This window comes from Pygoscelis adeliae, unplaced genomic scaffold (genome assembly GCF_000699105.1).
Source record: "Pygoscelis adeliae isolate BGI_AS28 unplaced genomic scaffold, ASM69910v1 Scaffold199, whole genome shotgun sequence".
Classification (NCBI taxonomy): domain Eukaryota; kingdom Metazoa; phylum Chordata; class Aves; order Sphenisciformes; family Spheniscidae; genus Pygoscelis; species Pygoscelis adeliae.
This window is the reverse complement of record NW_008825495.1, coordinates 1,164,689-1,176,471: the sequence shown is the minus strand read 5'-3', so window position 1 is coordinate 1,176,471 and position 11,783 is coordinate 1,164,689. Positions and strand designations below refer to the sequence as shown.

At 49.6% G+C, this 11,783-nt stretch overlaps 1 protein-coding gene across 1 annotated transcript in view; it reads right to left on the bottom strand.

Annotated features, from left to right (window-relative positions):
- Positions 1-11,783, bottom strand: part of TGM4 (transglutaminase 4) — a 23,466-nt gene that overhangs the window by 7,145 nt on the left and 4,538 nt on the right. The window contains exons 2-10 of the mRNA XM_009331339.1: positions 6,813-6,992; positions 6,563-6,669; positions 6,126-6,255; positions 5,355-5,473; positions 3,794-3,901; positions 3,057-3,231; positions 2,399-2,537; positions 2,034-2,137; positions 937-1,188 (exon numbers count right to left, since the gene is read on the bottom strand). Coding sequence (XP_009329614.1) covers positions 937-1,188; positions 2,034-2,137; positions 2,399-2,537; positions 3,057-3,231; positions 3,794-3,901; positions 5,355-5,473; positions 6,126-6,255; positions 6,563-6,669; positions 6,813-6,992 — 1,314 coding nt within the window. The remainder of the gene's footprint in view (positions 1-936; positions 1,189-2,033; positions 2,138-2,398; positions 2,538-3,056; positions 3,232-3,793; positions 3,902-5,354; positions 5,474-6,125; positions 6,256-6,562; positions 6,670-6,812; positions 6,993-11,783) is intronic.

The window sequence follows — 11,783 nt, the reverse complement described above, 5'->3', positions numbered from 1 at the left end:
CCAGGGAAGTGGTTGAGTCACCATCCCTGGAGGTATTGAAAAGACCCGTAGATGTGGTGCTGCGGGACATGGTGTAGTGGTGGACTTGGCGGTGTTAGGTTGACGGTTGATGATCTTAAGTGTCTTTTCCAACCTAAATGATTCTATGATTCTAACTGTAGCATTTTGGACTGGAAGAATATCCTGAAGGAGACACTTTTAGAGGATGGATGCTTTTAAATTTTTCAGCCTAAGATTTTCCCGCTCCTCACTGGGAAGGGTTTAACAGTCTAGCACAACATGTCTGGATCTGAGAACTGTGGGGAGGGAATGTGGGGTTTTTTTGTTTCCAATATGGTCTGGGGAATGGAAAGACAAAAAGAAGAAGAATGAAAAAATGAAACAACGGTGAGTCCGACCACTAGGTTGGTCACTCAGCCCATGTCTTTCACGGCCTGCAAACTTCATAGAACCATAGAATCATAGAATGGTTTGGATTGGAAGGGACCTTTAAAGGTCATCTAGTCCAACCCCCCTGCCATGGGCAGGGACATCTTCAACTAGATCAGGTTGCTCAGAGCCCCGTCCAACCTGGCCTTGAATGTTTCCAGGGATGGGGCACCCACCACCTCTCTGGGCAACCTGTGCCAGTGTTTCACCACCCTCAGTGTAAAAAATTTCTTCCTTATATCTAGTCTAAATCTACCCCCCCTTCATTTAAAGCCATTGCTTTAAACTTGCTTGCACCCGTCCCTAAAGAGCAGCCTATAGATGTCACTGCAGGCATGAAGATGCCCAGGAGCAGCGCTGCATCCCACAGGTCTCCAGGCCTTACACAGGGTTTGCCACTGCAGCTACCTCTGCGGTTTTCTCCTGGAGAAAACACACGTTGTGGGGTGACCTACTCGGCCAGGGGGTCTCCTCTTTGGCACTGCTTTAGAGGATGGGGGCAGTCACCTTCAGGGTACTTGTACTGCGCAGTGATGTCTTCCCGCTTGTTCTGCCCCACGGCTTTTGTGCTTATGTTCATGCCGATGCCTTGGGTCTCCGTGCTAATCCTGATGTACTTATTCCTGCCGTTCTCTTTCTTGACGACCCAGTAGACTTTGTCAGCATTCACTTCCGCATACAGAAACTTGCTGTCGAAGGGCAAATACACATCTCCATCTCGGATAGCCTTCAGCGGGCATGGACCACACTGGAAAATACCTAGAAAGCGCATTCAACACCATTTGCTTTTCCAAATATGAGCAGAGCCTCTAATTTTTGTTCCTCCCTCAGACCCATCCAAGCAGGAATCTGTGGCCATGGTAGTTGACTCTTGGTAGTAAATATTCTTCCAACTCAGTGATGAACTCCAAAAGCCCCCATTTATCCCATAGCTGTTTTGGCTTTTTTATAGATGACCAAGGTCTGGTAAGAGCTTTTAGGTGTTTCCCCTCACTTAATTTTAAGGCTTGAAAGTCATGGCTCGGTGATGGAGTCAACCGAGTCTAGCCACCTGTGTTTGATCTCCTGGCAGTAGCCCACTTTCTGAACAGCCTTGAGGATTAATGTTTTCTTTCCTGCCTCTAAATTCCTTGCATCTGTGCAGGGAGGGTAGTCATCGATTTTGGCAGTCACTACTCTCATTTACCAATGAACGGACTCATGACTTCCTCAGAAAAGCTCTGCGGAAAGCATCTTTACTGGGGACAGCTGTGGCACCTCTTACTACAAACTGCTTTGAGTCCTCAACTTCACCAAAGAAATCAGAGGATGGTGGTAAGAGAAATTAGCTCTGATTTCCAGCTGTGCGCTCTAACCTCTGAAATGACATTCATGTCCCCACAGCATCCTACAAGGTTGGTTTTCCACCTGCCGAGAAATGCCATTCCTCCTGTCCCAGGCTGAGACAGCAGGAGTGAGATGTCCGGCTTTAGGGTGTCACTGCCCAAGTGTGTGAAGATGTGCATGGGGAGTACGTACTTTGCTGACTGGGGACCATGGCTTTCATACAAAATGTCCCTGCCTCCCTTGGGAGTTGCAGAAGAGCCTTTTGAGGCAAATCCTACCTTGACTTTGTTCCTGAGGGGTTGAATCGATTGCCTGCCAGCCGTCAAACCCTGCTGGCAGGTCCGTCCGCTTCATCCAGACGTCGTTCCACACGTGGAAGTTCCTGCATGCATTTGGGTTGGAAAGAAAAGGAGTGAGCTGTTACAGCCAGAAAAGTCACGATCTCCTCTCTTAATCCTTAAGTAAGGGCAGGTTTAATGGGGATTTGCGTGTAACCCTGTGAAACCCCAGGCTTCTCTCTTTCCCAGGCAGCAAACCCGAAGCAGTAGGGAAATTCTCAAAGGAAAGGATGTTGGCACTGGGAAACGCGATGCTGCGGGGTGGCATGGGGGGTAGGAAGCGTTAGCCCTCCCCTTGGCAGTACCAGATGGAGTCCAGGGACATCGAGTTCAGTTTTTCTCCTAATTCATTCAGGTAAATGTCAACTCTCAGGTTCTCCTCCGTATCGTGTGCCGAGCTGAAGTTAGTCACACAGCGGGATGGGATCCCCAAGCAGCGCATGACTACAGCACAGATAGACAAAACACAGGGTCACAAAATCACTCAGGTTGGTGGGCGTCCCTGGGGATGGTCTCGTCCGACCCCTCTGCCCACCCAGGGTCCTCTAGAGCAGATGCCCAAGACTGTGTCCAGACAGCTTTTGATTATCTCCAAGGATGGAGACTCCACAGCCTCTCTGGGCAACCTGTGCCAGTGCTCCATCACCCTCACAATGAAAAAAGCTTTTTTCCCATGTTCAGACAGAACCTCCCGTGTTTCAGGTTGTGCCCACCACCTCTGGTCCTGTCACTGGGCACCACTGAGAAGAGCCTGGCTCTGTTTGCCCCACTCCCTCCCGTCGGGCATTTATACACATGGATAAGACCCCCTGAGCCTTCTCTTCTCCCAGCTGAGCAGTCCCGACTCCCTCAGCCTCTCCTTACGTGACAGACCCTGCCACCTCCAGCACTCAGCGGCACAGTAATTTGGCTTACTTGCACAGTAATTAGGATATCAGAGAAGGGAGACAGTTCAGTGTTTACCTGTAGTGAGGACTCCTGAGAAGACCCAACATTGACCATAACAGACTGGCTTCTTCGTTTTGTAATACTTTTGCAAAATTGAGACGCTCCCAATCCAATCCGTAGGGCAGGTCCCGTTGCTGTAATTCCCTGACCAGTTCCCCATCAGGACACCGCGGTCATCGTTGGCATTAACCTGTGGCCACACACACATGCAAAGGAGAAAAATACAGGGATGAGGCTGAATGAGGCTTAAACCCCAGGGTCTCTGCCCACCCTGTGGCTCCCCAGGTGCTCCACAGCCCGGTGCCACCCAGTGAGGCTGCCGGTGCTGGCTGGGGGCTTCCCTGGTTGGAAACCCTCCACCTGGATATCTAGAAGTAGGTGGCACCGCTGCTCGGTGCAGCTGAAATGCACTCTGCATCTTGCATCTTAAACCCCAGGGCTCCAAGAAGTGTCCCACCACAGAGAGCAGCTGCCCCCCGAAACACAACCCTTGTGTTGGCCCTACCAATGCAGCTGCTGAGGAAGGACAACCGGTAGGTTGTCAGCGGCAAGCTTTGGAGATGGGGAGATGCTGTATTTCGCTCGCCTCTTGCCTCCACCCAAAATGCCTCTGGCTCTTTCTTTGCAGTTTCCCAAAGGAACCCATTTCAGATGCATCCCAAATTGGTGTTCAGGGCCCCGGGGAAAGAAGAGCAAGTAAGAAGGAGGAGGGAAAGCTGGAGGGGCAAAGCACTTCTCCAAGAGAGACATACCAAAGCGGACATAGCTCTGGACACAAACACAGGATCCGTTCTATTGCTCAGCTTGAGTTTACTTTTGTCCAGCAGATACATGCAGGCGTCCAAGACAAATTCCTCAAACTGTTTTGGAGAGAAAGTGGAGACATTTTTATACGCCACTCTAAAACAGAATTTGCTCAATCACTACGAAGTCTGTCTAAAAGTACTTTGAAGAAACTGTCTGACTAGTCCTAACTTCTAAACTTCCTCATGATGAATTGTCGAGCCTACGGGGCTTCCCAAAGCTGTTCTCTCCAAAGAAGGGCTTAAACAAAAACCCAACTTGGAAGACAAAAGTCTGTCTCATGTGTCTTGCAAACACAGTTGGAACCTGACCCAACAATCTTTACTCTTGTGAGTAGTCCTAAGTCACCTACGTCAGCCTGCAGCCCTGCAAATTACTCACAAGAGTAATGAAAATTTGAGAGTGCTACGGATACTCAGTTTATTAACATAGGTACAAAATGAACCCTAGGGGAAAAAAAAAGGTACATAAATGCAGATTATTACAGCAAAAGAGTCCTAATTAGCAATTGCTGAAAAAGCTCCCCGAGGTCCAATTCACAGAGATGTCAAACATCTGATCCAACAAAGCTTGGCAGAATATCAATTCTCTTCGCTTAATGGCAGAATAAATATTAGGATAGGAACAGCCCTGTGGACAATGCCCTTTGGCCCCTTCATGGAAAAGGCATCAGCAAGAGCACTTTTGCTGGGCTATCTGTATCTTGCAGCTTGAAATTGCAGACTTATAAAACAAACTAAAAACAAAAAAGAAAACAAAAAAAAGGAAAAAAAAACAGATTCCAACATATTTTGGTGGGGAGGTCTGTCTGGATAGGGTGCAGGATGCTCTGGGTGCCTGTGTGCTTTCTACAGGGTGCAAATAAACCTGCTCTGGCATCCATCTCTTATCTCTAGCCCAAGCAAGTCTCTTGTTCCGCTCCACTGGAGTTATCTCAAAGGCAGCGTGGAGGAGCACCCTTCCTGAGGGGGCGGACTGATTGTGTCCTGCACCCAACAGTTCACCTCGCAGTCGGTGAAGGCAACACTTGAACAATGACAACCTCTGCCAGTGCTTTTCCCCTATTTTTCCCTGATCATGATGCAATAGGTAAATAATCAGATGTTTTTTTTTCCCCTGTCAGCCCTCTCCGCGGCTCACGAGCTGGTTGCCAATGGCTGCTGTGTTGCACGAGAGCAGGGAGGACTCCTTAGGGGAATCTTTTCAACCAGAAATGCTCCACCCCCGATTTCCACCTCCTTTGCCCTGGCAAAGGCAGGAAATCAGGTCTCGTGATCTGATTATAAACATGCCATTAAACCCCGCTCTAAAGCTGTGGCTAGGGAAAACACTTAAGTACGCAGATTACTCTAAGCAGGTCAGCCTTCCCAGTGAAGCTGGCAGGATTATTCAAGCGCTTTGAGCTACTCATGGGCTTAAACTGTTTTTAGGTCTGATCCATTGAAACGAACGCCTAAGGGAGAAAGAGCAGGTAAGGGTAATAACGCTAACAAGACAGCTGTGTTTTACCTGCCCAAAATTCCAGGGTCTACCGTATATGTTGTATGCAGACCCAACATAGATGTAGCCTGTATCGTTGAGTACATACTCCTTTCTCTGCGCCTCATCAGCCAGGAAGACGACATCATCTGGAACAAAAAACCCCTCAGATGTTAGGTGGTTTCCACACACGCTATACAAAGTTTTCCTTGGAAAGCTAAACTGGGGGAACCTGGTGGTCTGTAACATTCACACCAAATGATGACCATGCAGCACTCACATTTTTTTTCCTATCGTGGAAGAATTTCCTGTAAGACTAAGCTTTATTTTACTCCTACAGGTCTGTTGCTATATGACCACTGTTTTATTTTAGTGAAACGCTTCTTTCTGAACAAACACTTTAGTGGACTAGGTAGATAGCAGAGATAACTGGGGGACTGATGCCAACCAACAACACATTTTTTTGTCTGTTTTTTTTTTTTTAATCTCGATTTTAAGCCAACCCAGTCATCTCAGTTCACCTTTGCAGTGGCCCAGGTAAACAGCAAGGGGTGACACAGAGGTGCAAACAGAGGTGATGGAGAGATGCCCCTTAACCCGGCACTGGGGCCTCCTCAGCAAGGAGCTGGCTCATTGCTATTGCCCAGCTTCCTGCTGGCTCCATGAGAATGCTGCTTGTGGTGTTTTAGGGACAAAAAGCAATGTATGTGGGAAAGAGAGGAGGAAAAATGTGAGGAAAAGCTCCCCCAGGGACAATCCCTGGGACCAGTAATTATCACCCCTGGCTGCAGGACCACTCACCTTCGCACCAAGGATTGAACAAAAGGTAGACAGCATTGTTTTGGGGCCTGTAAATGTTAGTCCCGGTCTTCACGTTCAGGATGTATCTTCCCACCGTGGCCCTGGGCGAGCTGATGACAGACAGCAGGCACTGGGGAGGCAAGAAGGAGACGGCATGATGGACCCTTCACCATGGCCAGAGGCACGGCACAAGTACAGCATGAGCACCGAAGGTGGTGGCCACGGGAATGTGTGTGGGGGAAGAGGGATGGGGCGCATCCTGCGTGCGCAGTGGAGCAGCAATGAATTAAACAGGGCAAGGCTGCTGCCCACCTAAAATTACAGGGCTAAGGGAAAGCAGGACGGGGGTATGAGGATTTGCTCTGTCACTACCAGTGGGCTCAGTGTTGCTGCCCTCCACCATTGCCCCGTGTGGGAGCATGGCCTGCAGGTTCTACCTCTTTGCCGCTGTTCTTGATGATGGAGATTTGCCACCCGCTGGGGTCCTGCTCCCGCCTTGGGTTCAGCGATATCAGGGTCCACCTGATTTTCATTGGCTTTTCGCCTGGAAACAAACCCAACACGAGATGTGGGAGGGTTGCACATGTCTACAATGACCGCACAGTGCTGGGCAGCAGGAACAGGCAGCCAGAGGCTGCCAGGGCTCTCCTGCTTTGCCCAACAGCCGCAGAGGGGGGACCCACTTACCGATGCCAAAATGCAGCGCCAGCTTGTCGGCAACATCCAACTCCCTGCTGAAGCTGAGCTGGAGCTGAAAGGCCTGCCCGCGCCGCACCACCAGGCTCTCCGTGTGGTACGCATCCGTGTGGTGCAGGCGGGAGTTCTGGCTCTTGAGAAAGTCAATCCCAGTGACCTCCAGATCAGTCCCTGGAAAGCCGTTAGCAGAGAGGGAGAAAGAAAAAAAGAAAAGGGGGTTGATGGCAAATTGCTCAGTAAAGACAGTTTTCTTCTTCTCAGTGGAGCCCTGTGGGTCATCAAAACATCTAAGTGTCCAGTGGTCTAGCACATCACACCAAGGATGGCCAAAGCTAATGGATGGTACAACAGTTTATATATATATTAAAAAAAATATAGTACAGTATCATATCGTATCGTATCTTATAACATAATATATAAAATATATTATTAATATAATACTATAAATACTTAGTATATGTATATAGAGGTATATAGAGAGTCATATTGCTGGGGTGGGTTACAGAGGCTGGTGATGGTGAGCGTGCTGCAGCAATCCACCCGGAGCAGGGATGAGTGCCTGTCTTGCCCTCTGACTATTCGGCCCCAGGTTGCTGCAGCATGCCTCTGCCTCCCTCCCTTGCCACCCAGGGAGTCTGAGGGATGTTTGACCTCTGAGGTGGCCCTGGGTGAGTGGGGAATGAGCAGCTTGAGGGAGGTAGCAGCAGTAGGAGACATAGTGTGAGGATTTCTGCCCTTGCCGGCAGCCAGGCATCCAGCTGGCATCCCAGCATCTCTGCATGTAGGCAGCTGCCCACCGCGTGCCCTTGGGGATGCTTCAGCAGCAGCCAAAAGGCTGCGAATGGGATCTCACTGGTTTGGAAATCCACGTCTGCTGGGCCACTGCCTGCCCTTGCACGCTGCCAGCTGGCTGGGGGGCTAGCAGCCACGAGCCAGCTCCGCAGCCTGCCACGGGCCAGGAAGATGGCATGACTGCAAGTTTTGTTGCAATACTGAAAGTCTTGCTTCTGCAGAAGTCTTGCTTCCCCCTTGAAAGTGGAGTGGGGACAGCACATCCGCATCCCATCCCCACAGCTGCTGCGGGGCAGCTCTGCTCCCCTGAACGTCTCACACAGGAGCCCACAAAGGTCTTGACTGCTGCAACATCCCCATGGGCAGCACCCATGGTCCTGCCATGTCTCTGAGCCCTCTCCTCCTTGCCCCCATCTGCCCAGCTGCTTTGCTGGTGGCCCCTTGTCAAAGCCAAGGCTGTGTGACAGCAACTCCCGTTTGCTGCATGCCTGTGCCTTGCTGAGCACATCGTGCATCAGCTTCTTGAGTATTACAAATGTTTCTTTGTTATTGCAGGTATTAAACAACAGTAGTAGTAGTAATAGTAGCAGTAGCAGTAGTAGTAGTAGTAGCAGTAGTAGTAATATGGACAGGTGAAGAAAGCGCTGCTTGCCAAGGCACATTCAGAGGTGATGCTCCCAGGCGGTCCCCAGCTAGCATAGGGCAGCTTAAACCTCACTGTTGGGATTTTATCTCAGGAGATCTCTCTCTGGTCAAAGACTAGCCTTATATTAGCATGAACACATCCTTCATGTTATCAAATAATAATTAACAGTAGCTTTAATTGCTCCTTACAAAACATAGCATACACAGTCAAGCTGGAATTGAACCAAATGTGCTGAAATTCAGCTCCCCTCAATTGCTGAGATCCCCAGTGTCTCTGGGATGCCATGAGCCTGGGAAATGGGACTCTTCAGGACTCTGAAGCTGATTCTTTGTATTTTCCCCTCAAAAATTAGTCCCAAATAATGTCACGAGTGCCATTAATCAACCTCTTATGGAAGTCTGCATATGTGAATCTTTGCAAGTTGTTTTTTTTTCCCAAGGACTTGGTTTCTCCTACATCCCAAGTACCAAAGGAAGGTCTGGGTCCAGGAGCCAGCTCTGCTGCAGAGATGCTGCCCACCTGGGGGGATGCTAAACATGGGGGGCAGTGCTCTGCCCCCCTTCACGCCAACTGGTGCTTTTGCCGTTTGACTTCAGCACAGCTTTAGACTCCAGCAAGAGTCCCTGCCAGGTGCCCCTCTCCCATTCATTCCCAACACAGCAGTTGATTTTGTAGGACACAGCATTTAAAATCACCGTCTCAGGGGCTCCTCTCCCCTCCTGCAACTCCGGATGGGAGCACGCCTGGGAAAAGGGCTTGGGGCTGTGGCATAGGAATGAAGCTTCGAGAGGCATAACTCGGTGCTACGTTTGAGCGAAGAGTGAAGCCTTTGAGCAAAGCTTGAGCAAAGAGAAAGCCCTCAGCTTTCAGTAAAGAGCTGGAGATTTGGGGGTCACTGTGTCAGGCTTTGGCAGGCTGCCCAGGCGTGACAGGGAAAGCCGGAGCATGCCAGAACATGGCCCAGCTATATTTCTTTGGAAGTGTCTAACCTGTCTTGTACGTGCCCACTAATACCCTTAAAGGATAAATTCTGCGTAAACAGTAGGGAATAACAGTATCTGAAGCACTTGGCTCATGAGTGATTCAGATGAAGATATGGGAGAGTCAAGAAATTTAAAACCACTTATGGTAACTTTGAACTTAGCAAGTCAAAGGTATAATGGTTGAAGGGATTAGTTCACAAAATGTTTTGACAGATTTGTATGGTACTGCGCAACTATGCTAACTGGACTATTGACAAGAGCCATCCCTAACATCGAAGAGGCTGAAAGCTGCTGGTAGCTGCTGTGGCATGAGAGATGCCACAGGCAGGGCCGGATCCAGGGCAGGCTGAAATCGGTGGCACGCTTCCCACTGTGACCTTGTGCTGGGCAGTGACTGCAGCCTTCAGTAAACTGAACCGACTGCCCATGGATCCCCACAAGATTACTACCTCCATTTATTTCTTTTTAGTAACTATATAAACCATGTTTATCTTAACTACATAACAGTTATCAGTGGTAGAGCAAATAGACTTAAAATTGACCATCATCTTTCATTAACTGATTTCATTTTTGAGTGCTTTTGTTTGTTTGCTGCCTTCCAGATGCCAACCTCGGGCTGATGTTTTCTACAATGGGGGGTGGGGGGGGGGGGGGTATGTGTGTGTATATGTCAAAAAAATTCAGCTGAAATTGCTTAAACCTCTCGAAAAGGATGAAGGGGAAGTAAGTCTTCCTCAGCATTAACAAATCTGCAGTCACCAAAGTTGCTTGACCTTGTTCATTATGGAAACCCTGGTGCCGGGCTGAGAAGCTACCAGAAAACAGCCCTGGTGATGGGAGAGGGCTTTGGAGGGATGGGGGAGCTGAATGCGTAGGATGGCTGTGGGAAAGGGCCCTGGGGAATCCGTCCTTCTAGCATTTCCTAATTTAGGGACTGCATTTCCATCCCCTGATTCTGGACATCGCCAATGTTGAGGATGCACAGAGAAAAATCACAGAGAACAGCTGCCTTGGAATATGCCCTGACAGTGCAGAGCACGGTGCCAAAGACCTGTCCTTGGGAGCACTGCCCGCCAGTTGCGCTGCACTTCTGTGCAAACACACACCATGATATCCAGCTGGTGCGGTGTCCTGCAGCAAGAAATGCCATGGAGTGAATTGGGGGCGCGCCCATCGCCGTGTCCGAGGGGGCTTGGCCACAGCCTGCCCTCCCTGGGCAGCCCCCGTGTGCCACTTTTGGCTTCCCGCTCTGCCTCCTGGCCAGGATGGGGCCGGGTGCCAGCACGCCCTGTACTCAGCTGCCTGCAGGCGCTGCAGTTTGCCAACACAGGAATGAATGATATATAGCAGAGCTAGGAATGCCAAGAATGCGCCCGCTCATGGGATGGAGGCTCAAGCTGCAAGAGGCAGCTCCTATCTGCGCTTGCTCCTGGGGCAGGCCAGAAGCAAACCCAAATCCTGCCAGTTAACATTTTCCTTTTCTTAGAAGAAATTTCAAGACAGTATTTTTATTTTTATCTCCTAGTTCCATGATTTATCCCTTCTAGAGCTCCTTCCTACACTAACCCGCTGGCCCATCGCATGCTACCTTCCTGGGAAGACATTCAGAGCTTTGAGAGCACAGCAATCACCCAGAACAAAAGTTGGGACATGAGGGCTTTGCACTGGTAAGGATCTGGGGCCTTTTTTCCATGAGGACGAGGTGATGAGGTTTAAAAAATATATTAACACGGAGCAGAGTGTTTATAGCATGCCTGGCTTCAGTGGGAATAAGGGCTGATGAGAAGGACAGGAGGGAAGTGGAATGAGAACTGTAGCTTTGCAAGAGAGCAAAATTTGGACGCCTGCATTTACTCCTCATCCTTGCCCAACCTCCAGCAAACACTCTCTCACATCCCAGAGATGTGAGATCACATCCCAAAGATGCTGCTGTCTGAGACTTCCCAGAAAATTTCAGGTCATCCACATCCAGAGTACGGAGGTGTGAAACGGAGAGGCTCAAAGTGGTGTCAGGACACCCTTCCCCTCATGATGGCCGTGGAGACCTACTCCCATCTCCGCTGCAGGCACCACCCAGGCCGCACACACAACTGCTCAGCTATGCCCCAAACCCCAGGGGTTTGGGGCATCCTGGGGTTGGGCTGGCCGCAGGAGCGGTGGGGGACTGACTCAGGCACCTTTCGAGGCAGGTGCAGGATCTTCTGACAATAGGGCAGGCAGGATGGCCATGGGATGGAGCTCAAGTCCAAATAAATCCCTTTTTCAGTTATTTTGAAACTTCCGTCAGATGGTGTCAGCGATCACTAAAGAGCAATAATCTACACAATTAAGTAGCCTGAAAGAAATTCATTTCACCTTGACACAGAACAAGTTCAGAAAAGCTGTGTTTCTTTCCTGTTATCACCAATAGAACCAGATGTCTACAGATTGATGAAAAATGGGTTGCATTTTTTAGCTGGTTTACTGATCTGTCAAAACCAGAATTTGCGCAGCCAGAGCAAACCTATCCCCTGTGAGCAGCGGTGGCACCGAAACATCTTT